Here is a 25,949-nt window from a genome sequence, read left to right as displayed (position 1 = left end):
TTATTCTCAAAATATAAATCTTAAAATTCCCAGCACATGATTAGCCGACACGTGTTTCGTCTTTACACAGACTTTTTCAAGGCGTAAAAATCGAAAACAGCAATCCAAAATCAGAATCGCGCCTTTTCTATACGTGCGTTACAATATTTAAATGCACGTCCGCTCAAAATATTGTGGTACACACACCTCAATTCCAAATGCCCCACCTACGACGAACAAAATCCTGATAATCGAAATTTCAGTCTGCCTCCAATTTAAATGTCTGGAATCGTATGGCCATAAGATAATAATAACCGGGCAGCAAAGCATCCATAGGTATCTAATTAGCGTGGGATCCACATTAATGTCCCGGTAGTCCTTCAAAACATCTCCTTATGATCAAACAACCAGTCCTATTGTGTACTAATGTAGCTGTATTAATATCCACTTGGCGGTAGTAGTACTCTTGTGTAAATAAGCCTCAAAGTAACACTCTTGTTCAAGCTCCTGTGACACAACCCTGATACGTTGTGAGCCAGAGCTTCTAATCAGCGAGGTCTCCAACCGATCCGTAAGGCCCCACGATCCACGACGAGAGTACTACTACCGCCAAGTGGATATCAATACAGCTACATTAGTACACAATAGGACTGGTTGTTTGATCATAAGGAGATGTTTTGAAGCAGTACCGGGACATTAATGAAATTGGGTTTATTTATACCCGAGGGTCGAACATACGCAATTAGGACTTGAATAAGACAAACGGTGTGCTGTATAGGCCTCTATTTTCTTTGTGCCTCAAATAATCACCCTGGAGTACTACTTGAGATAGTTGTCATTTTCCATGGTGGTATGTGCGTTGCTGCTCTCTTCTGTGGGTGGATGGGGCTGGTTGCTCTCTTCTGTAGTTGATTGGGGGCCATTTCGGTTGTGTGTCACGGAAAACACACTACTTGGAGCGTCACCGCTTCCATCCAAAGTGGGCAGAGTGGTACTGCGTTGCTGAATGATGCTGGTAGAAGGCCGAATCGGGCAGTCGCTGTCGCATGAACCATCAAAGCAGCAGCTTGTGCTCTCTGGACAATTGCGATCAGATTTGCAGGGTAGCTCTATCAGAGAGAAACACAGAGGAAGAAGTTAGCAACTGCAGACTGATAAAAGATATGAAGCCTTAAAATGTTCACGAACATGTTGTCAACCCACACATTTATATGTTTCCTACTTGGGCTCCACTGCTTCAAAGTCAGCTGTAAGTACAGGCTTGACTAAAACACACATGGGACCTGATTCACAAATAGTTTGCTGTGAGTAGCTATGACTTTTTCATCTAGCACTCCTCCCTTACTCTTGAATTCCATGAGTACTCTTTACTTACTCCTGGCATGCAGGACTATGTCATGCATGATTACAAGAGTATGTCACAGCAAACTATTTGCCACTTGGGCCCAATGTCACCTGATAAAGCAGGTCTCTATTGAGATTTTATTCCTCTCCAATGCAGTGAGCCAGACAATTCTGAGGTAGATCATGGGTTGGAATATACCCATTTCATCTGTCATGGAGCAATTGTGCACTGTTGAATGGAAAAATCTGAGCTAGCGTTTTCACCAACTAGCCAGAATAAAATGGCATTTGGCTTGAATGATTACTGTAAGAATGACAATTTAATTTACTGAAAATTGGATCTAATGGATTTTACTACAATATTCATGATGGATCATGAAATAAGAATGGCATTTCTTGCTTTCCTCCAAATAAAGTATGTGTTCCTGGAATGTAGCAGGTATATGCAAACGATGGCTAACAGTAAGGTTTATGTTCGTCTTAAGACTTGTGATTTTGCATGTCTGATTATTGTTTGATGGTTTTATTTTCTTTGAGGTCTGAACTGTGCCTTTACCTCTTCAACATCCTAAAGGTAGATTTTTTTCAATGGTAAAATTAATTAGTGGGTGTTCAGGGATTGTATTAGCTCATGATCACAATAATTTTCTGGTTACCTTTGTGGACTTCCAGTCAGGTGCAATATTGTGCCTTTTGTTTGAGTTAATGTATACGCTACTCCGGTTAAAGGTATGCATGACCCTTCTTCATCAATAATAATTGCTTGAAAAACATGTCCCCTTCCTATTCTTCTTACAGATATCTTAATTGTTTCTGGCGCTGAAGACAATGATGCAGATTTTGACTTCTGCAACAAAATATGGGGCATCCCGCATTCCCCATCCATCCTCAATCTAGAGGCAACTCTAGGGTTAAATGGCTTTGTACTGAGTTAGTGAGGTTGAAACTCTGGTCTCCAAATGGTAGATTTCCATTGGATCAACCAGCTCCAGTGCTTCCATAGATTATGCCGGCGATTATGGTTGGTTTGGTAATCAGATCTGTTATTATTCATAAGTTTGAAAGCCACCTCAGTTTTTCATTCTCTAAATAAATCCACTAATTTGACATTCTGCAAAAATGCTCTAATAACTACTAGAAAGATGAACAGAGCTACTGTATAGCACACAAAAATAGCAAATAGCTTATAAGGAACACATCTGGGCATCCCTATTTGCTAAATGTAACAGCAGTGACACTAAACCTTTTGGGATGGTGGTTTCTGAGACTCATCAGCCCTGTTCTTGCTGTAGTTGAACATGACTGGCATGGCCTGATCAATGATCTCTACGGTGTCTGTATACACCCAACTGTGAATATGGTTCTTGGCTGAGAGAGTTTATCATCTCACTCTCAGAGATCCAAATGTTGGTTGTCCTCCTCAGCAATTCCCAGGCTCCAAGCCTCACAGCCTCTCTGTGTCAATACTTACATCCAACTTCCTATTTAGGTCCTGGCAGTTGAATAATTCTTTTGATCTTCTGCTATGGCATGGAAGTAATCCAGCTTGGACAGGAAGTGCATTAATGTTTGTATATAAGAAAGGGCCTATGAATGAAGTAAAAAAGAATTGCCTCCTAGCCATGTTAGACATCAACAGCAAAGTAGTCTCTACATATTTTGCTATTGGCAATGCATGGAATATTGTTTAGGGCCTTCAACAAACTCCACTTTGAACTAGAACGGCAGGTCGGCACAACACCTCATTCCCTCCAACCCTACCCCACACCCCCAGGATCCTTCATATTAGTATAATGGTATATACAATACCTTGTTTGTAGGCGTGGTCAGGGGTTGGGGTCCACCGGGATTACAGATATCCCTTCAATTGAGGGGAGCTTTTTCTGTGCCCCAAACTGAAGTATGAGGGTGAGGGAGGCCAGGTACAACAGCTGCTTGCAGTCCTCATAGCTCCTCTAACATCTTGGGGTTCAGAAATATTGGGTTCAAAGTTTGAGGCTCAATAATTACTTCCCTGGAGATTTTGGAAAACTTGAAGTTGCCCAGACACATGTGGTAATCTACTAGTGCTCCTCACACTGTTGATGCGGGCCTGTGGTTCAGTGGACTAATGCCTCCACTGCAGGGGCCTGTGTTCGGCCTCATGGTCACAGGTTCAAATCAGCCCTTAATCAATAAAATGAGTACCATTGAGTTGGGTAACAAGAAACATCTGTTATTCAGTGCTAAGATACGCTTGGTTGAACGTGCGCTTTGCAAATAGACATGTTATGTTTATTGTTGATGCAACAGCAGTCCACAGATGTTAGATGGTGTATTTGTGAGGAAAACAGGCCATCTCCTTTATAAAATCATCCCTTTCCTTATTCTGTATGCTGTATGTGTTGTTGGCAATAGCCCCACCTCATGCTTCCCGTCTGATTCCCCCACAAAATATAGCATGGGGAAGGGCTCAGCCCACTTCTGCCTTTAGCACTCATGCACTGTGAGTGACTGCAGTTTACACAATCACATGTGCCAATCTAGCTAAAAGAAGTGAACTTCAAACATCGCAGACAAGGCATAAGTACGAATATATGTTTTTTATTTTCAGAGATGACCAAGACTTAATGCTCCCTCTCCAACCAGTGAGTAACTGCCTGTACATGGACCCCTCAAGCCCTAAGTCATGAAATGCTACAGAACACTTGTACGTAAACATTCCACTAATACTTAACTTTAAGACTTGTTGTTATGGTCAAACTGAACACAGGAATACATTATATCTTTCCCTTGAGCAAAAAGAGATTGTGCTCCCTCTCTAAACCCCGACGGCCTCTCTGAGATATGTGTAGCTGCTGGATCTTACTGATGGGCTAATTCTGAGTTGGGGAGTAAAAGGGGTGGGATTCCTCTAGTCTCTGACTGGCAAGGGCGGCGACGAGTGGGCATAAAGTAATGCAATATGTGTTATTCACACACAGTATTTAAATATGTTGTGCCTCTGCTGCCTGCTAGCCAAGGACACACGGCATTAATCCAAGCTATGTTGCTATTTATTTGATACCAGATCAGAAGGATTTTGAAGATGCCCTCTTACAGTAACGGTGCACCTATTTGGAATTCCCCAGAGACTCCAAATTTCCTGCAGGATAAACTTGCTGTCCCATTGATGGAAGCAGGAATAAATAAATGGAGGCAATTACTGCACAATAACACAATTTTTTCCGGGGAGACCTAAACTACTTTCATGAACCAAAGTTTATCTAAGTTTAAGTTTTATCAATAATCGGGTGGGGATGCGGCTCAGGTAAAGACAGGGAAGGAAACGAAGAGTGGAAAATAAAACGTAGGGGCCCATTCATCAAAGCAAAGAAGTTTCCAAGTGGTACTGGGTGCTGGTAAAGGGAGAAGATTTGGTGTCAGCACCTCCGGAGGAGTCCTGAGAGAGAGAGACATGCCGATGATAGATGTAAGATACCTATGGCAAGTATCGATGCCCACTTTATGGTCGGTTGTTAAAGCTGCACCTCTCAGAAGAAATCATATGTTTACGATTCACAGAGCGTATTAGACCCCTAAAATATTATAAAAACTGGGAGGAGAAGGGACTAAAGCTTGCTCTAAGTGTTCTACAAGGAATGCTGATGATGTGCATATGTTCTGGCAGTGTCCTCAGATCCAGGTCTTCTGGCAAGATGTTGGTAAGGCTATCTCAGAAATGTTGGGAAAAGAAATCGAGGTGAGCCTTGCTTTGGCTATTTATGGGATCCTGCCAGAAGAGGGATCACAATATACACCTTTCAAATAGCATGAACAACTGTTATTGGTCCTAATAGTATTGGCAAGAAGGGAACTCTGAGTGAAATGGGTATCTCCTTCACCTCCAGTATTTCCGGATTGAGTCAGGTCGGTAAATAGAGTAAACAGTCTAGATCGCAGCTGTCTATAAAAAAAAAGCAATTTACCCTGCCGGCGGGCCTTACAACGACTCGTTGTAATGGTGAGGCTGAACACGGGGATACCTTGTATCTTTCCCGTGAGCAAAAACGGATTGTGCTCCCTCTCTAAACCCCGACGGCCTCTCTGAGACATGTGTAGCTGCTGGATCTTACTGACGGGCTAATTCTAAATTGATGAGTAAAAGGGGTGGGATTCCTGTAGTCTCTGACTGGCAAGGGCGGCGCCAAGTGGGCAAAAAGTAATGCATTTTGTGTGATTCATACAAAATATTTAAATATTTTGTGCCTCTGCCGCCTGCTAGCCAAAGACACGCCGCTTTGATCCAAGCTATGTTACTATTTATTTATTTTGACCACACCTGAGAAGACGAAGAGTCCTTTGTGTATTCAGCAGCCATTTTAAATAATTGAGAACAAGGATTACACTTAAGTAACCTTTATTCTGCATCATTGGCAGTAGTTAATTTGTGGCAGTGGTTGCTGGTTGCCGCCACTAAGAGGCAGTCCTGGACAGCTGGCAGCAGCTCCTCATCATAGACCACATCTTGAACATTCTCAGAGCTCGGAATGCTTTCTTGTTGCTCTGGCCATGTGGAGTGCTGCAGCCCCACATAACTGCTCTGAAGGACTTAATTGCCCCACTAGTAGCAGCAGTAGACCACACAGTATCATATTTACTGTATGCACCTATTGTATTGTAATAGCATTTCTATAGCGCTTACTATCCCTGACGAGGCGTCAAATTGCTTTTTCGGTGAGGAGCACGCTACTCCGGGACCTATAACGGATTAGGGTTGAACTAGTATAGTGAAAAATGAAAGTAATTAAAGTGGTGGCGAGGTTAGTCACAGGGCCGGACTGGGAACCAAAACCGGCCCTGGAAAAGTGCTCGGCCGGCCACCCCGGGGGTTGGGGGTGCTGCCGAGCTCTTTGCTAGGGCCGGTTTACGGCCGATTTTGTTACGTGGCCGATTTTGCAGCTATGCTGCAAAAATGGCCCCCAGGGACCCAAAAACAGCCCCCACCCGTGCGGCCCACCGGGGGATTGCCCGGTGCCTGCTATGGCCAGTCCGGCCCTGGTTAGTCAGTTATTTGGATTCGGAAGGATAGCGGAGGGATAGAAGAGGAAAAAAGGTTTGTATTTATACAGCGCTTGTTACCCTTGATCGGGCGTTGACGCGCCTTTTTTATTTTTGGGGGGCAGTAGCACGCTACTCCGGAAACCCATAAAGGATTAGTGGTGAATTAGTATGGTGAAATATGAAAGTAATTTCAGTGCCTCTGTGCACAAGTCCTTAGTCCTTGCCAAGGTGGCTAGACTGTCCCCAATCGAGTCCACAATATGTGGCTATAAGCAATTACAGATGTTGCAATGGCTGTTGGTGTTCCACAGATTTATTGGTCTCATGATACTCTGAGACCAGGTAGTCAGCACCCCACCCAGTTCTTGGTGGACGCTGTGTCCTGCTGTGACCCTTACCCCCGGCCATGCATCTCATGCACACAGCACAGAGCACAGCAAGGGACGTATAAAGCTGCACCATTACTGTTCATTGTAATTGTCAAACAAGTATACTATGTGGCAGCCGAGGCCGGTGCAGGTAAGAGCGGTGAGGCTGGCTTGGGGGGGGGGGAGGGGCATTTCGGGAGACGACCACAATGGAAAATGAAATAAAAAATTAATTTTCCCTCATGTTCGTCTCTTGAAATCCCCCCTAGCCGGCCCCACAGCTCTAACCTGCAGCAGTCGCGGCTGCTATGTGGATATGTATTTACTAACACTTCTTACCTTAAAATTCAACACTTTAAAGTGATACAAGATATTTATTGCACGCCAAAAAATTTAATTAATGGGGCAATAGGTCAGCTTTTGCTGTGGTCATGAAGACGCTGACATTATCCATTTGTTTACCACTTGCTGCTAAATACGGGATTGGAGTCTTATCTTTGAGGCATTTAAGTTCCCTTCTCTGCCCTGCCAAGTACCACGCATCAGGGGTTAGAGTGTGCAGGTGTCCACACCACTGCACTAAAATGCATTGGTCGCCCATCTTGAAGCGCCCTCGGACCTCCCCTGGGCGTGCAGTACTATAGTAGTATAGTATAGCCAGTGGCGGCCCGTGCAGGTAAGCCTTGGGGCGGAGCAGGGGGAAGTGACAAAAGATGGTATATGAAAAATAACATAAATAAATAAAACCACTTACCATCTCTCGCCACTTTGCTGACTCACCAATGCGCTGAGCGCAAGGTAAGCGGTTTTATTTATTAATTAATTTTGCTTTCCCTGTTCTGTTATTTGTCACTTCCCCCCTCCTGCCCCATCTCACCCCTGCCCCACGGCGCTTACCTGCACCGGTCGCGGCTGAGTATAGTACTAAAGTGCGCTGGCAGTGAGTTTGCTGTCCTGTGCTGCCAGAGGTGAGTGCACAGTACATTGCATTTTGGAACAAGAGGCTCATTTGCAGGCAGTATGGCCTCTCACATCCTCCTGCTTGGTACAGTTGGGTCTCACAGTACCCTTCCATTTCTGGTGCTTTGCAGCAGTTTTAAGATCCTCTTAGTGTTTCTCGTTTCTCAAATGGGTGTAATTTCTGATATTTATGTTTCCCTTGTCTTCATTGCTTGATTTTGCTTGCGAGAAAGTGTCACTCACATTGAATGTCACTCATAATTACTATGAAATTATGAAAATGTCACATAAGCAACCTGAAACCTTGGCAACTAAGCATACAGCTCCAAGCAGGCTAAAGAGCTGGGCTGCAGTTTGAGACAAGCGGTGGTTAAAGGGAAATGAAAAAGTATTTTACATTCACCTCTTTTAAAAAATCTATTCAGCCCTTCAAGGATCTAGTGGTAAACCCTCGGTCTCATTCACAAGCTATTTGACATGTAATATTAACTGGGATGCACAATTAACCTTTTTTGATGAGTTTAGAGCCACATGTGCAATTACCAGACCTCAGTGTCACACTTTGAGAGGATTTACTCAGACAGAAGTTTCCATGTGTGTTTAAAACTGCTCCTGCTGGTGAGGAGAAGGTGATCTGAGTCCAGAATGCACTGGAAGGGCATGAATGCTCCTAAACTTACACAGTGCATATGAACTGTCACCACCTTATGAGCTCTCACCACTTTAGAAATGGGCGATGGTTTACTTCTATCAATAGCAGGAGTAAACGACTTTCCAGGGTGGAAAGTGCTAGAGAACACTCCCTAAAAATTGGGGAGCCTATGAAATGGGGTTTCCCAGAAAGGAAAAAAAGAAAAAAGTAAGCAGATTCATTGCTCCAGTCAAGCTATGACTAGTACAGGTTTTGAAATGGAACCTGGAAAACGTTTCCGAATTCCGAACAGTCAGAAATGGGAACGCATACAAGGGTGGAAAACCGCAGGGGCCGATTCAGGCTGGGAATAAGTCTATAGGTTTTACAAGCACACAGCAAGATTGTAGCCGGAGCAAGTGCACTTTGCTGGGCTTGTGGGGACTGAACAACATGTTATTAGGTCGAGCGTGAGCCAGCACGCAAGCGCTGCTCTGCGAAGATCTGTGGTAGTTGAGTACGGAGAGAAACTTTGCCCACTCCCCCGCACTTATTTTTCATTGGCTTGTGTGTTTGTCATTTGTAAATGCTGTCTTCTGATTCATTATGAGGCTTGTTAGTCCCTCCTTAGTATGGCCATGTCGTCATTTGTATTCTCCCATGGCTACTGGCCCCTTTACTTCGGTTGTTACACCGTACTAGATATTTTACACTGTGAGCACTGTTTTCTAGAATGAGGGTCTCCTGCTCAGGCACGACATGCTTTGGTGCCTTTTTTAACCCCCGCCCTCTCGCCTGTTGCCCGTGCATTCTTCCCCCGCCCGCCCTCCCGTTGTCTGTGCCTTCTCAAACTCCCCCCTCCTGCCCTCCCTCCCTCCCGTTGTCGTGATGCCTACCATTTACAATGCAATAGGTCTTGCGTAAATGCGACACCTATTGCATTGTAAATGCTTGTTTTTGGGTCTGCTACAGGCTTATGTTCACACACGTTTGTGTGTTTCCCTTCATAAAACATTTTTATTGCTTCCTGACTTTCCGCTTGTATATCGTGAGCACTTTTTTTTGTTAATTAATTGGAGCTCTTTGTCTAACTCTTCGCCCTCCCCTCCACACACGCAGGCTTAGTGGGCTGGGCTGTGGATGGCTCCGATGCGGGATTCCAACAACAAGCATTGACGGCCCACGGGGGAAGCAAGGGTCGCAGACCAGTCTTCCCACGGGGGATTCGCGCATGTCCGGAAGGACATAGATGGGAGGGGCTCCTAGGGGAGGTTACTGGGGCGGGTCAAAGGTGGGGTACAAAGGCATCAGGGATTTACCATGATCTGGTCATTGGTTAGACCAGATCATGGGAAATCCATCAAAGATAACATCAAAGTGGAGTACACTGTGATTTATTCCGTCCGCTTGATTGTCATTGGTGTATATCATATAATTGAACAGAGGCTCTTTTTCCCACCCATTTCCTTTGTGTGTGATTGTTTCGTTTGTGAGAATGTGGTGTGTTTGGTGAGATTGGCTGATTTGAGGTAGCATTTGATTCCACTGGGGGTATGGGTATGAATCAATTGAATGTACACATATGTCTTTCCATGTATTTTGTTTGTAAATAATACTTCTTGCACGTGTTAAAAATTAAATGTTTATGATTACCCTGTTTGTACCTTTGCACATTGGGATCTCTGAATATAGATGTTTATATCTGTATAAATTGAAAGTCTACAAAAAGATAAAGTCTTAAAAATTATAAAATGATGAAAATGTATTCATAAAATGTATTATCTTTTCTATAACTTTGTATGGAAAGACTGGTCATTGTGGAATAGCCTTATTGTTGAGCTTTCCATAGGCCACTAGTAAAGTGAAATAGGTCTGACAAGAGTATTTATATATGTGATTTTGTTTCCCTCTCCCCCTGACTCTTGGACCTAGAAGTATCCATAGGGGGTACCTTTCTGCGATATTCTAAAATGAGGATTTGCCTAAAATTGGTGTGCGTAGTCGACTGAAAGAGTCATTTGAAATCAGAGGTTTCTTCAAGAATCTTCTCAATTGGTGTGTGATGCTTCTAGCCAACGCAATTGGAACCAGTCCGTTCTTTTTGCATCCTGTGTGAACAGCTCGCACGGCAAGGCCAAACAAGTGAATGGCACTTACTGAACTCAGGAAGCATGCACCTCTTTCCGCAGAGGGTCCTGCAGCACTTCAGAGCCCCCTCACATTCAGAATGATTGCTGCAGTTCTTGTGCAGGCAAGCCATTCCATCCTCACAGCCAACGGGGCATGGCTCGTCCTCTATACACTCTCCCCGCTTGTCCTTCCACTCATGATGATGGGTCACTGGTTCTTGTAAACCTACAAGAGAGAAGATGGGAGTCACTTGAGGGGAAGAGAGTGTGAACTAGGGGCGCTGACAGGAATCTGATTGGTCGGCAATGATATTAGGAGAGCTATTAGCATGTCAAATTCGCTGGGCAAGCTTTGCTTATCCCTAAATCAATCAAAACCATACATACAAACACCCCAATGATGAACATGAGTGTTTTACAAGAAAACTAAGATGGAGTCTCCCTTTTGGGCAGTCTCATTTCCTGTTATGGTGCTTCTACACATCCCCTGCTGTTTCTGAATGTGTTGTGAGAAGAAGAGAATCCATGCATAAGGTTTTTCTTCCCCTTGCAACGAGACTTGGGGCAAATGTATGTTTTTGGGGCTATGGTCCTGACTTGTCCAAAGGATGTTTCTTAGCAGGACACAGTACAGTACTGAATTTGAGATGGTGGTTGCAGGTGGGGCCCACCAGCACTCCTTTTTGGGGATCGGCCCCTATTTTTCCTCATCGAACTTTGAACCAGAGCAAGAGAGAGTGAAAGAAAACTGCAAAAGAGAGAAAGAAGAGGCAAGAGAAAGATGGAAAACATGTGACAAAGATAGAAAGCAATGATAAAATAGAATCTTAAAGAGTACGATAAAGGGACGGTGAGGTGTTGTGGTGGATGAGCGAGGCACGAGGCACAATCAAGACTACCAGCCTTGGTATTCAGCAAACCTGACATTAGATAGTTTGGGCCGCTTCACTTAATCTTTAACACATTAAGCAGCGGCAGGACACTGACCTACCTTCTGGCAATTCATTCAACAAGAGTGAACAATGTAGGTTGTAGGTTTAGGAGTGCCTGATGTATGTCCTGGAGGGCTGGATCCATCACAGAGAGTACGACTATAAATAATGTAAATGAATTCCATTTAGGTTCTCTGTAAGTAACTTTGTTCTGTGTGATTATTCTAATCATCTAGCATGGAGCAGACACTTCTCAACCTACCCTGGTGCCCACCCCTGATGAACTGAAGTGCTATCTGATTTTGAAGTTGAGGGAAGCAGGTTCCAGCGAGATAAAAATAAGAGGTAAATGTAAATTTGATACTTGTATAGCGCACTACTCACCCGCAAGGGTCTCAAGGCGCTTGTACAAATACCACTGTGGAACCCATCCTGGCTTTCCCTGTGAGGCATCCACTCCTGGGCACCCCCAAGGTGGAGGCCAGGCATCCTTAGCATTGTGGGGGCTGTTGTGGAGATTAAGCAAGCTATTGCCCAGAGTTGCAGAGTGGGACTCCATGATTGGAATAGGTACCAAGGCGAGAATTATCAGGTCCGTGGAATTTTGAGCCCAAGACCCGCCGAGGCAGGGAATTGAACCCTGGTCCCGGGCTAGATCTCTGCATCAGGGTCTGCCGCAATAATCATTGAGCCACACTTCTCCACAGAGGTCCTAGACTGACCAGTGTAGTTAGTGTGAAATCTATGAATGCAACTTGGCTCTTCTGCTCTCAATCTTTGTCTTGCCTCATGGACTTATTCCTCCGACTCACGCTCCAGTGAACGAAATGAACACCTCCTGTCCAGATCCACCTCATGCTTCCGAGAGAAGATCTCTTTGCAGAAGTGGACCATCATTTTCGTACTAAGACTTGCAACTGTGAACTTTTGTTTTATTCTTCTGTGTCTCTTTACAACTTTAGTCAGCATATAAGGAGTAGTCGCTGCTACGGGCAGCAGTGGTGGGTGACGGAGGGGAGTTTAAAAAAAGAAAATCAAACTCACCTTACAGTAGACGCCTCTCCTCTATCCTTCTTGCCACGAAACAGGAAGCTCACAGGCTCCCAGACTCCCTGAGCAGTGTTGTGATTGGTTTGAACGCTGTGGTTTGGTGCTTAGATAGGGACTGGGGGACTGTGCATGTTCTCCACCATGGCTGTGCATTACAGCTGGTGGAGAACATGCAATGTGCTCCTGACTGTTTCTTGAAAAGCATGCATGCCTGTTAGGGCGGCCCAAGACGGCAGGCCAAACCATCATGTGCCTACCATTCCTTCCCTGCTTTGTGGGCAGCCCAGCCCCGCCCTGCACCTACAGAGCCACTAGGGTAAAATAAAATCATAATAACATGGTGTTATAATCATCATTTATTTTGATGTAGGGCGACGCTCCTCCGCCTTAGAGGAGGAACCGCTGCTGCATACAAGCCTTTCCCGCTTTCTTTTACAGGTGTGAATGATGTGCAGCTGTCAACGTCTTTGAATCCACAAGTCTTGAACCCTTTTATCAGGGCGCTGGTTTCCACTACATCGCAAGTAATCAAAGCGGCTCAAAACCGCTTACGAGATATCATTTTTGGTGGATGAATTAGAGTTGAGATTAGTAGCAGTTCTGACCTTGTTTTTCCAAAGGTGCTCTTGGAATAGAAATGAACTTAACAGGAAGTTAGCCCCAGACCCAGCTAGTGCCTGGGTGTCACCGTCACTCCTTGTTGGCGCTCTTCGACCCTGATATTGTACGCTGCACAGTAAAACGTATGATTTTTATATGTTTTTAGGGATTAAACTACATCCAAACATTCCCAGACCTTTGCAGATGGAGGTATGTTTGTCTGTTCTGTCTCGTGGAACGTATGGTGGCATGGTGTGATGTGTGAATGCTGTATGAGTGACGTTCAGTGTCAGCTAAGGTGTGATGGGGAAACAATCGATCATGTCTCTCTGTGACTCTTTGTTCTGATCATAAAGCTCCATACATTCCTCATCCTTTTCTTCTCTCTCGCCAGTCTTACTCGATATAAAAAACGAGTTGCTTTGGGTCACGCCACTTCATCCATTGGTTAAATTCAGCTGTCACTCTCATGTTGCTTCTGCCACCACAGCATGGAGCAAGGGATCAGCCCACTTCAGCCATTGGTTAAATTCAGCTGTCACTCTCATGTTGCTTCTGCCACCAGAGCATGGAGCAAGGGATCAGCCCACTTCAGCCATTGGCTGTCTTGCTGTGCAAGTGATGGAATACTGTCAGATCACGTACACATCACTCTAAAAAGAAGAGCACTCCAGTGGCAGAATGAGGTCAACCAATATTAAATATTGCCAGTGCCTTTTTTCTGTCCATTGTTCATCTTTTTATGGTATGGCTTGACAGCGTAGCTGTCACCATACAAATATGTGAGAACCTCCAGGAGAGGGGCCACCCATATGTTGGGAGACAGGAGTACATGTTTTGATTGGGCAGAAGTTCTGTGCTTCCACCAACAAAGTGATTGCCATCCTCACAGCTATTATCAGTTTGTTTATTTTTCCAGCTGCTGGAACTTGAACTTCCAGGAGCACACAAATGCCATTGTAATGCTAATAAAGTGTCTTAGATAACTAGATAATTTCTGGGGTTTTCTATGACAGCAGCACTGATGGGAGGAAGCAGTCATGAACGCAAATGTATCTTTTTGGTCTGGCTTTACAGTACATTCCTAAGCCAGACCTATTTGCCATGGCCAATGCTGGTTTATGTTCCAGTCCAGGGAGGACCTGACCTGGCAGTTCGGGCTGGACTGTTCCCATGAGGCACAGGGTCAAGACTGATTTGCATATGGCTGGGTCCAAAGTGGAACGGCATGGTGAGCAAAAAACCGATGGATTTAGGCCCAGATCTCTGTACTGGGGTGAATGTATGACATTGTTCTGCATTCTGTCCATCAACTGTTGTTTTTGCGGTTTATGTTGTTCCGTCACCCTTGTGTGTTTAACCTATGTTTTCATATTACAGTAACTCAAAGCCTAATGCACGCCAAAACGAATCATATTTTCCTGTGATGTGCGTTAGAACTGAAAACGACTTCTATACTTGTTCCATATACACCCGCCAATCAGAATAACCTGTACTGTTCTATTAAAATTATATGCAATGGTCACTTGACCGGAACATCTAGCCACAGCATTTTGTCTTTATAATTCAGTGGCAAATGCTTGCAATAAAAAGTAGAAACAAAAAAAACACACACGCCTGCTTGCAAAGTCACATATATTGGTTCTGCCAATGTTTGCTACCAATTGGTAATGTGGGCTCAGTGTTGTTGCGATATTCTCTGCTCTGAGACGCAGCCGCTGTACCCTGAAGCCATCAACTAGTGCGCTAACTCCAAAGAGAGGGGAAGGGACCAGCGCCTGACGTCCAACCTTTGTTGGGAGGCCTATGGGTAGCGGCTGGACGATCACATGCCAGTCTCCACCTGTGTTTCATTTGTACCGGTGGTTGCAGGCGGTGCCACTGGCACTCATTTTTGGGGATCAAGCCTTATTTTTCGTTATCTGCCTTTGACCCGAAGCTAAAGGGAGAAAGGGGAATGGAGAAAAAAATAAAGTATGGGCGAAGTGTCAATGTGAGAAAGCAGGAATGAAAAAGTATCTACTAATGTGAGGTCATGAAACAGGAAGTATAGTGTGGTGGAAGATCAATCAATCAATCAAGGCATTTATATTGCGCACTACTCACCCGGAAGGGTCTCAAGGCGCTTGGGGAAGGGGGTCTGCTACTGCTCGAACAGCCAGGTCTTGAGCTGTTTCCTGAAGGCGAGGTGGTCCTGGGTCAGCCGAAGGTGGATGGGCAGAGAGTTCCATGTCTTAGCCGCCAGGTAGGAGAAGGATCTTCCTCCGGAGGTGGCTCTCTGGATGCGAGGGACGGTGGCGAGGGCGAGGCGCGCGGATCGTAGCTGGCGAGTGGGCGCGTAGAAGGCGAGGCTGTTGTTGAGGTATCTTGGGCCCAGGTCGTGGAGAGATTTGTGTGCGTGGGTGAGGAGTCTGAACGTGATCCTCTTGTTGACAGGGAGCCAGTGGAGGTCTCTCAGGTGGCTTGAGATGTGGCTGCGTCGGGGGACGTCTAGGATGAGTTGGGCGGAGGCGTTCTGGATGCGCTGAAGTCTTTTCTGAAGCTTGGCTGTTGTTCCGGCGTAGAGGGTGTTTCCGTAGTCTAGTCTGCTGGTGACGAGGGCCTGGGTGACCGTCTTCCTGGTCTCGGTCGGGATCCATCGGAAGATCTTGCGGAGCATGCGGAGGGTGTGGAAGCAGGATGAGGAGACGGCGTTGACTTGTCTGGTCATCGATAGGGAATGGCTTTGGTGCGGTGCCTAGGGCTGGGGGCCACCAGGAGTCATCCCATGCGGAGGGTGATGGTCCAAGGATGAGGACTTCTGTCTTGTCCGTGTTCAGTTTCAGGCGGCTCAAGTTCATCCACTCGGCGACGTCTTTCATCCCTTCGTGCAGGTTAGTCCTGGTGTTGGCAGGGTCTCTGGTGAGGGAGAGGATCAGCTGGGTGTCATCGGCGTAGGAGATGATGTTGAGGTTGTGTTGGCGTGCGATGGCCGCGAGGGGTTTCATGTAGACGTTGAAGAGGGTGGGGCTGAGTGACGATCCTTGCGGGACGCCGCAGATGACTTCGGTGGCCTCAGATCGGAATGGAGGGAGGCGTACTCTCTGTGTTCTGCCGGCGAGGTACGAGGTGATCCATTTCAGGGCCTTCCCTTGGATACCTGTGTTGTTGAGGCGTTGGACTAGGGTGCGGTGGCAGACAGTGTCAAATGCTGCGGAGAGGTCCAGGAGGATGAGGGCCGTAGTTTCCCCGTTGTCGAGTAGAGCCCGGATGTCGTCGATGGCTGCGATGAGGGCGGTCTCAGTGCTGTGGTTGGCTCTGAAGCCGGATTGCGATGGGTCGAGGGATCCGTTCGTCTCGAGGAAGGTGGACAGTTGCTTGTTGACGATCTTCTCGGCGACTTTGGCAGGGAAAGGAAGGAGCGAGATTGGGCGGAAATTCTTGAGGTCGGTTGCGTCCGCTGTTGGTTTCTTCAGCAGTGCGCTGAGCTCGGCGTGCTTCCAGCTCTCCGGGAAGGTGGCTGTGTCGAAGGAGATGTTGATGATGTCTCTGAGGTGGGGTGCGATGGTGGAGGCTGCTTTGTTGAAGACCTGGTGGGGGCACGGGTCCGTTGGAGAGCCGGAGTGGATGGTGTTCATCATGCGGGCAGTGTCCTCGGGAGTCACCTTGGTCCAAGTCTGGAGAGTGACGGTGGTGTGCGGAGGTTCTACCGATGGGTGCGGGGGCGGAGTCCCAAAACTCTCGTGGATATCGGCAATCTTGCGGTGGAAGTACGAGGCGAGGGAGTCGCAGAGGTCCTGTGAAGGGGCGATGTTGTTCCTTCCGGTGCTGGGGTTGGAGAACTCCTTGACGATGCTGAAGAGCTCCTTGCTGTCATGGGCGTTGTTGTCCAGTCGTTCCTTCAGGGATTTCTTCTTGGTGATGCGGATGAGCTGGTGATGTCTGCGAGTTGCGATTTTGAGGGCGGTCATGTTGTCGGCGGTCTTGTCGAGGAGCCAGGCCTTCTCGAGTGTGCGGCAGGCCTTCTTGGAGTCCTTGAGGTCGTCGGTGAACCAGGGGGCCTTCTTGCTTCTGGGCTTGGTGGGTGGGTTCTTCAGTGGGGCGAGGTCGTCGGCACAGGTGGTCAGCCACTGCAAGAAGTTGCGGGCTGCTGTGTTGGGGTCCGTTGTGCTGACAGGTGGGTTCTGGCTGAGGGAGGAGGTAAGCTGGTCGGCCGTGATCTTGCTCCAGTTTCTGTGGGGGACCTGCTTCGGGTGGTGGTGGGTCGTGTTCTTCCTGAAGCTGAAGTGGACACAGCTGTGGTCGGTCCAGTGAAGTCCGGTGGAGTGGCTGAAGGAGATGTGTGTGCTGGACGAGAAGATCGGGTCGAGCGTGTGGCCGGCGTAGTGCGTGGGGGTGTTGACCAGTTGCTTCAGTCCGAGGTTAGCGAGGTTGTCCAGCAGGGCGGTGGTGTTGCGGTCGTTGTTGTTCTCCAGGTGGAAGTTGAGGTCCCCGAGGAGGATGTAGTCGGTGGAGGGGAGGGCGTGTGGGCTGATGAAGTCCGTGATGTCATCGCAGAACTGTGTATGCGGTCCCGGGGGTCTGTAGATGAGGGTGCCTCTGAGGGTGGTCTTTGGGTCGGTGTGGATCTGGAAGTGCAGGTACTCGGCGGCGTTGAATGCGTCGATGGAGTCAGTCGAGATGCGAATGGTGTCTTTGTGTACGATGGCGATCCCTCCTCCGGTCTGGTTGACGCGATCCCTCCTGATGATCTTGTAGCCCGCCGGGATGGCTATGGCGATGTCGGGGGCTGAGGAGGCGTTCATCCAGGTTTCCGTTAGGAAGGCGACGTCAGGAGCAGCGGTGTCGATGAGGTTCCAGAGTTCCACGGCGTGTCGGTGGACGGAGCGGGTGTTGATCAGGATGCACTTGAGGTGGTCGCTGATGTCTGTCTTGATGGGCGCGGTGCGGGTTCGTAGGCAGGAGAAGTTGCAGGCTCGGCAGACGAAGGGTCCATGGGTGCGTCGCGGTGATGCTCGATAGCATCCGGGGGTTCGGCCGGCGTTGAGTGCGATGAGTGTTGCGGCAGCGTAGGTTCTGCGGGGGGGGTGGCGGACGCGGGGGCCAGGGGGTCTGACGCTGGGCGCGGGCCAGGCGCGGACGGGCTTACCTTTGGCGCACCTTCAGCGCACATTAGGCGCTCCCGCTGGGCGCGTCCGCTGCGCGGTCGCTCTGGGGGCCTCATAAGTAAGGAGACGGGAGGGAGGGTCAGCCGGGAGGCGGGAGGCGGGGGGACCAATGGGCTGCAGGGGGAGGCGGGCCTGGGGTCAGCGTCGGCGGGAAGGAGGAGCGGACCAGGGGCAGCGGCGGAAAATGGCGCGAAAAGGAGGTGGTGGCGGCGGCGGCACCTACCAGGAGCGAGGGCAGCGGAGGAGAAGCGGAAGGTGAGGTCAGCGAGCGTTAGGCGTCAGGAGGTAGGCAGCAGGCAGCGAGCATAAGGCGTCAGGAGGTAGGCAGCAGGCAGCGAGCGTTAGGCGTCAGGAGGCAGGCAGCAGACAGGAGGCGGTAGGCAGCGGTGGCAGCAGGAGGCGTCCAGGAGCGGCAGGCAGCAGGGGTGAGGAGCGACCGGCTGTGGAGGCAAGAGTTGAAATGAAGCCTCACAATTCGGCGACCCCGGCATACAACAGCACCAGCTGCTGACCCCTAAGAAACAGCTCCTGGACATTACAAATTAAGCACTGGCTACGCTCTGGGCAGCCCTTATGAGCGCCAGAGCAAGATTACTTGACGTACAATAGTCCCGCTGTGGGTTGTGTCTACTGACTGTGCTCTTTCCAGGGTTTTGATAACTTCCTAGAAAACATGTCTTGACCCACAATGTGCGTTGCTTCCCATGCCCTCCCTGCTGTTCTGCAAAAGGGGAAGCGGGTTTTGTGCTGCATTTTCTCAAGCTCCTGTGTGAGTGTGGACGGTGCTTGTTCCAAGCGAGTGCTAGACTCACTTGATGTGAGCAGCTTAAGGACTGCAGCTTCACTCCATGTGGTCTACTCACCTTTACCACAGGAAAGCAGCACTAAAGAAATGAAGGGGTTGGCCAGGATCACACAGTTTACTCAATGGAAAGGCTAGGTCGAACCCTTGCTTCTATCCCACAACACAACCCCTTCACCATATCCCTTCCTCTCGCAGAAAGACTAAGGGATTCATAACCCTGTTCTAAGAACTGGTGTTTCCAAATGTTGAGACACTTACCCGGTAGCCACAACTTGTTATTCGCTCCAGGAAAAACTGCGAAAACAAAAAAAAGATGTTACTTAGTTGACTGTACAAAGCACTGCGCTAAAATGACAGAACTGCAGCATAACACCAGCGCGGGAACGAGGTGAGCCGGGTCTGAAAGGAATACATTGCGGCCGAGGGTCTACAGACCTCTCATCTCGCTTCACTCTGCATCTTCATTCATAGTTTATTTTACAAGATGTTACCCCCTTCTCTGAGATGCTCTATCTGAGTTACTCTGCTCTGCTTTACATTTCTAGGCCCTCCACCACCCTTGTTCAAATACAGCCACTCTCTCCTCCCCACACTAACCACCTGACTTTCTTCTGTATTTTAAAACAATTCCAAATTCACACCACCCTGACACAATGTTGTGCCTGGTGAATGAAATGAACCGAGGACGTTCTAGGGGTCTTATCATGAAATAATTACCTGCCACCCAAGATGTGTGTCCTTACTCGATGGGAGGGTGAAATAATGTAGCCACAATGTTATTCTTCTTCATGCCGCATGTGCTCATTCAATGCTACCTTGGGTGTGGTGGAGGGCTTCCTTTCCTGTTCCACGCATCCAGTTCTTACCTACAAAGGGGTTGACTTGGAAGGGACCTCAAACAGTTCTAAGCCACCGGAACCCGAGTTGGGCCTGCTATGTGCCCAGCCACTCTCTCCTCCAGGACCAGGCTGGCCACGCTGTCACTGGCATTTCCCTTGCACTCTGCAGGCTTGGGGGCCTGTTTCAGAGCAGGATGGGCTACCATGACCCAGCTATGCCTCACATTCTAGGCCCACTTCCTGCAGTGTGGGACTAGTTAGATTTTTGTTTTCAGGGCTGATTATATTTTTCAGTCCCTCTTCCGCCCCCTGCTGGTGTGACTTGATTCAGGCTTCACAATTCACTAGGGATATCGGCGATACACTTACATAATGACAGCTCCTCATCCTCGGCGTAGAGTGGCTCCGCAGCCCCTGTAAAATAAAAGGTTTATTACATCAGAATGATATGCAGGACAGGTGTGGAATTATGGAGCACGTCCAGCCAGGGCGGCAGATGGTGTTTAATGGTCCATTAATGCATGTGTTGTTACTGCCCCGCTGTCTCCACCTGCTGGTACTGGCCTCCTCGCGCCAGAGGCCAGGATGAAGGTCCGCATTGTTATTTAAATTCTTTTTTGATTTCATAACATCTAAACCATACACGTGAAGAAAAAAAATAGGATACAATCAGGGCCATCGTATTCCCAATAACCAGAGTCACTGAAATGATGGCCGGCTTTAGTACTGGTGGCGCCCTGTGCGACAATCTTTGTTGGCGCCCCCCCCCCCCAATGACCACCTCCGCCACGGATCCCCTCACTACCACCAATTGACAGTGTCCCTCAAGTCTCCATAACCACTGTCTTTTTTTGATTCATTTAGTTTTATAGCGCCACTCATACCAGTTTAAGATGTCAGAACACTTTACATCACACAAGCATTGCACAGAGACGATCATCGCTGTGTAAAATCAGTGTATAGGAAATGTTACCTAAGACAGAGGCCTACAAGGAGCAGGAGTCCCATTTCATCCATACTCGTAGGCAGTATAGTTTGAGGGTCCTTGGACTGGAAAAGCACAAATTAAGAATTTAAAATTCAAAACCATCGATAGGGGTTTTCTTTAATCATAAAAATTGGTTTCTACCCAAATGAACCCATTTTGCAATATTAGGACCACCAAAGACTGGGCAAAAACTATATAGCTGTAATATTTCCCTTGCAGTTTGCATGCAGCTCTTTGATGGCAGTTAATAGCGCACTGCTCTATAGTAGGATTTTAACTTATAAACTGCAACAAAAGGATCTCTGACAAAAGCGGTAACCCACTGACTTGTTTATATGATATGCACTTTGTGATGTGAATGGGGCACGTTCTTTGCAGCAGGCACAGTAACCCTCTGCGCTATGATGAGTCAAAACTTTCACTTGACAAAGCGTCTCTCTCCAGGAAGAACATGAATCAAGGAGTTGTCATTTTTATTGACGCCTGAAAGTTGCTGGGACAATGTACGTGACTTCAGGTGCTTTTAAAATGATGAACATTGTGCCCCCACCCGAAGTCAGCGCCCGGTGCGGTGGCACCCATCGCACCGCCCTAGAGCCGGCCCTGCTTGGTGGAACATATGAAGTGGCAGGTGTGACTAAATTATGTGGCATAAAAAAAATGCAAATTACGAGGAAAGAATACGTGTTTAATCATATTACGTGATCAAAGCAGATTATGTGACATATTTCCTGACGCTGTTATGTAGCTAAATTTGCATTTCAACCATGAGTTATACAAGGAAATGTCATTGATACACAAAGTACAGAGGTTTAATGCCAAAGAAAGTTATACAAAATGTACCACGCCAGCAGTTAATTCTTTTATATTGCATGGAAGAACAGGATATTCCAGATTATTATCACTGTCCTTTCTACCTTCTGGACTAAAAAGATTTGTGGGCAGCGTTTTAGGTCCTGTGGTCAGAGGGCCATCACTGGTCACCATCCTCCAATGGTGCCACTTGTGTCCTGGCTTCCAGCAGTGCTGGGCCTCAAACGGAGAGGGATATGTACAGGGACGTGGCAGAGCGTGTCGTTAGCCATCCTGGCTTAACCCCACTCTCCTCCACTTCGGAATCGCAAGGCTGCACCATATTTACAAGAATGTGGTGCAGCCTTGTGTTTCACCCTGCGATGGCGCTAAGTTTAGCAACTTAGCGCCAACGCAGGTGCAATGGTGTCTGCGTGCAGGGGAGGATTGTTTATGTGTAGGAAGCTGTCTCTTTCTGCACATAAACAGTCCTAGAAATGCCATTTTGTAACTTTCATGTGCACTGCTTCATGCAGCACACATAAAAGTCACAAAATGGCATTTTTTAAAAACTTTGTTTATGTGCTGGAAGGGACACCTTCCTGTACATAAACAAACAATGGCATTTTGCTTTTTCCATGTGTGTTGTACAAGGCAGCACACATGGAAAAAGCAAAAACGAGGATAAATAGTGCATTTCTCCTCTTTTCGCCATCTTAAGACCAGTACATAGGGGGCAGCATCAAAATGAATGAGTATTGCGATGGAACGCCCACTGCAACACCCACTGCCCACCCCTTTCACTCTTCTGTCTACTTTCTTTTTCATATATTGATTTCTGTCGGCAGGGTTCAGAAGAGCCATGGGTTGCCATTGACAATCACTTTCAATTTAGCACAAAATTGTAACTGGAAAAGAAAGCTTCAAATCTGTGTTGCTTAGTGGCATGTGAGAAGTTGGCCTGGTATATGCTGGTCACTAATTAAAGTGGACACCTTGCACCAGTACAATTCGACTCTTATGGTAGATAGGTTTAAGACAACTGTTAGACCTGGCACCATTGGCGTGAGTCTCCCTTCCTTTTTTCGCTGTGTCTCCTCGGTTTTTGCTGGTTATAGATGCTCTGGGCGCTGTGCCGCTGCCATTCAGTGCCACAGCGCAAATGCTCCCTTTGTAAAGATGACATATGAATTGGTACATCCATGATTGGCTTATTAGGTTTACCTGTTAGTCCCTAGTAGCGTGGCCTGTGTGTGCCCAGGGCTGGTAAACCGAATGCTGCTGGTGGGCCTGCAGCACTGGTTTGTGCCACCTACAGAAGCAGCTGGTAAAGTGTGTCTCAGACCTGCCACTGCAGTGTCTGCGTGCAGTCCAGAACTGCCATCCTGGCTGTGAAGTGCACCCGCTTCCCAGCCCCTAAACCTTCCCTTGGCATCATGTAAGCCCCCCTTATGATAGGGCGCATTGTATGTGTAAGGTAGGACATGCCCTGTTGTATGTAGCATGTCCTAGTAGTGAATTACACCCAATTTCGTTTTTCACTACTGTAAGGCTACCTGTTCTCCATAGGCCAGAATGGGAGGTCTGGGCTATTACATCCTATAGTCCTAACTGACCCACAGAACATGGTAGAAAAACGAATCTAGTATGCCTGAGCTCAGAATATTAAAATACATCTTTTAGTGAAGGTTATTTTTATATTCTGTGTTTGAAACTACCACTTTTAGAGTATAGGTACTTTCTTGCCTAAGCCTTCCAGTTGCTCTGCTATTATGTGTATTGGCTGTCTGGTTTTGGAGGGACAGGGCAGGCTAAGTCAGACCTGGGTTGAATAGAGCGACCTGCCTAGGTGTGAAGGGAGGGGTAGCTCCTGCACTTGAATAGGGCTGTGCCTGGCAAGGTGAAAGCCTCAGACGCACAGTGGGAGGTGGAGCCAGCAGACCCCCTCTTTCTGAAAGGAAGGATGCAGCCTGATCAACAAAGTGCTCCAGGGCTGGGCAAAACTGGTTCTGGCTGGGTTCAGAGGCTTGGGACCCCTAAGAACAAAGACTTTGGGGGTATAAATATTTGTGCACAAACCCCTACAATTGGTATTGCTCCTGGACAACAAGAAGAAGAACCTCTGCCCGTGTGACTACAGGAATCTGCAGGAGAAGGACTGTCCTTGTGCTTGTGTGCTGTTTCTGGGACTGGCCTGCAGCTGTTACTACTGGACTTCAAGAAGAGGAAAGGAACTTTGTTTGGACTTTCATTTTTGCTACAGCAATTACCCAAGGGCTAGAAGCGAGCTAGCCTCCTGCTGGAGTCTCAGGCACATCAGACTCCACCATCAGCCTCCTGTTTCCTCCCAGCGAGGATTACTATCTGCAGGTGAGGCTCCTGTGTGTTCCAGGGCCTCTATTTCTACTGCTGAGAAGAGAGCGCTGAAAATCGTCGCTAACCTCCGTTAGCGAGCCGCCGCAGCTGGTGAGCGTGAGAAAAACCGTCGCTCCGCTGTCGCAGAGCGCTCGCTAACCCGAAGAAGATCGCATCACTTGTCAGCGGGCCTGAAAACGCCCGCTAGTTGAAAATCATCGCAGCTCCTGTCAGCGGGCCTGAAAACGCCCGCTATCCGAAGATCGTCGCATCCCTTGTTGGCGGGCCCCAAAACGCTTGCTAACACCCCACATCATCGCAACAGGATCATCGCAGCGCGGACGCAGTGCGTTCGCCATTTTCCCCGCATCGTATCCAGATCGTCGCCCCCTCGCGGAGCGCCATTTGCCTTTCATCGCAGCGAAGTCGCACACGCACCAGGATCGGTGCATCATCCTCCCTCGCGGCAAGGATTTCATCGCATCACCGGCCTAGCGTGGGAAAGTTTGTCGCTTTGTCCTGCCCGCAACCCAGCGCATCATCCTCCCTCGCGGTAAGGATTCAACGCATCGCTGGTTAGCGTGAGGAAATTCATCGCTGCAACTCCCTAGCGACATTTTTGTTGCTTTGCTCCAGGAACCAGATACTTTGTGAGTAAAAGGGTCGCAGAGACCCCTGCTTTGAACTAAACATCATTTTGAGCATCCTGAACTATTTTTCCTTTGCAGCATTTCTAAAGTAATTATATTTTTATCGTATTGTGGATTTTTACTGTTATTGGTCTTGTGATTAAGTCTATATAAAAATACCTATTTTTCATACCTACTTGAGTGGTGTCCATATGTAGTGTTCCTCATTGTATTACTGTGTATGGTCATAAATGCTTAACACACTGCCTCTGAGATAAGCCTAGCTGCTCGTGCTACGTTACCACAGGGTTGAGCAGGGGTTGTCAAAGGGTGTAGGCTGCTTACTCTGACTTAGGAAGAAGGGTCCCTACTTGGACAGTGGCCAGCCATTGCCAACTAGAGACCCCCATTTCTAACAACAACCTTTAAAGAAAGCTATCCTAGTGGTAGCTGTGGAGAGCAGCCTTCAGGCTTAGTCTTTAGAGGAATGTAAAGCAGCTTGTTTTACCTTATAATCTCTTGAATCACTTAATGAAAGGACACCACACAGGTATATACATCAAATATATATGTATTTATTACTAACAACTGTCTGCTAATCTCTTTATGAGATTGGAAGTCAGGAACATATGCACAAATCAGCATTTCACAATAAGTTAAGCACAAATATGGCTGGGGCCCTAGGGGCGTACCAGACCATATACTAAAAAAGAGACTTAGAGATAACGACTTCCGAGGGGACAAGGCCTAGGGCCTTCAGAAGCGCTGGGGCCTCACAAAACCACCCAAGGCAGGTAAGTAAAGGACCCACGGGAGACGCATGCAGTGTGAGAACACAGCCACGAATCCCTATTGACTTCAATGGAGCAAGTCGCGATTGGAAATTAAGAGTTTAAGGATACTTCGGGAGAGTCTACAAGCAAGTCACTTACAGGGTAAGTACTTCTAGAGCCAACACCCACAGGAGCACCGTAGTGCTGGAGTTACCTCACCCAGGGAAGCCGCGTGCATAGGTGTCTTTTGGTGTTGGGTCGCGGCGTCGTTTTCAATGGGAGCCAAAGAAGACTTGCTGCTTGTGAAGACAGGAGAACTGTCCGGTGGAATCCAAGCCTGGATTCAGAAGAAGGAAGACCTGAAAGCAGAGGGGACAGTGTTCAAAGTCACTTGTCAGTGACCCGGGGCAAGGAAGATGGATGCCCACAGTCGTCGAGTGATTTCAGGTGATCCACAGGTGTCTTGACTCTTCAGCCACGAGGTCCAGGAGGTGTCGACGACAACCAGGAGCTGGATTCGGTGTGTCCCACGAACTCTGCAGCTTACTGCGGTGTCGGTGACCAGATTGGATCCAACAAGCCTTGGTAATAGCAAGTCTCGTGGAA

General features: G+C 47.7%; 1 protein-coding gene across 3 annotated transcripts in view; it reads right to left on the bottom strand.

The window, feature by feature from the left end:
• Positions 1–731: 731 nt before the first annotated feature.
• The window catches only part of LOC146812879 (uncharacterized), a 98,695-nt gene continuing 73,477 nt past the window's right edge, over positions 732–25,949 (bottom strand). For 2 of the 3 annotated variants that reach the window (XM_085614626.1, XM_085614627.1), the window contains 4 exons: positions 20,176–20,220; positions 19,226–19,261; positions 10,462–10,659; positions 732–1,088 (listed from right to left, as the gene is read on the bottom strand). In XM_085614626.1, the coding sequence (XP_085470752.1) occupies positions 799–1,088; positions 10,462–10,659; positions 19,226–19,261; positions 20,176–20,220 (569 nt within the window). In that variant the 3' untranslated portion in view covers positions 732–798. The remainder of the gene's footprint in view (positions 1,089–10,461; positions 10,660–19,225; positions 19,262–20,175; positions 20,221–25,949) is intronic. The other variant, XM_085614628.1, reaches the window with a different exon arrangement.

This window comes from Triturus cristatus, chromosome 7 (genome assembly GCF_964204655.1).
Source record: "Triturus cristatus chromosome 7, aTriCri1.1, whole genome shotgun sequence".
NCBI lineage: Eukaryota > Metazoa > Chordata > Amphibia > Caudata > Salamandridae > Triturus > Triturus cristatus.
This window is presented reverse-complemented; position numbering and strand designations above follow the sequence as displayed.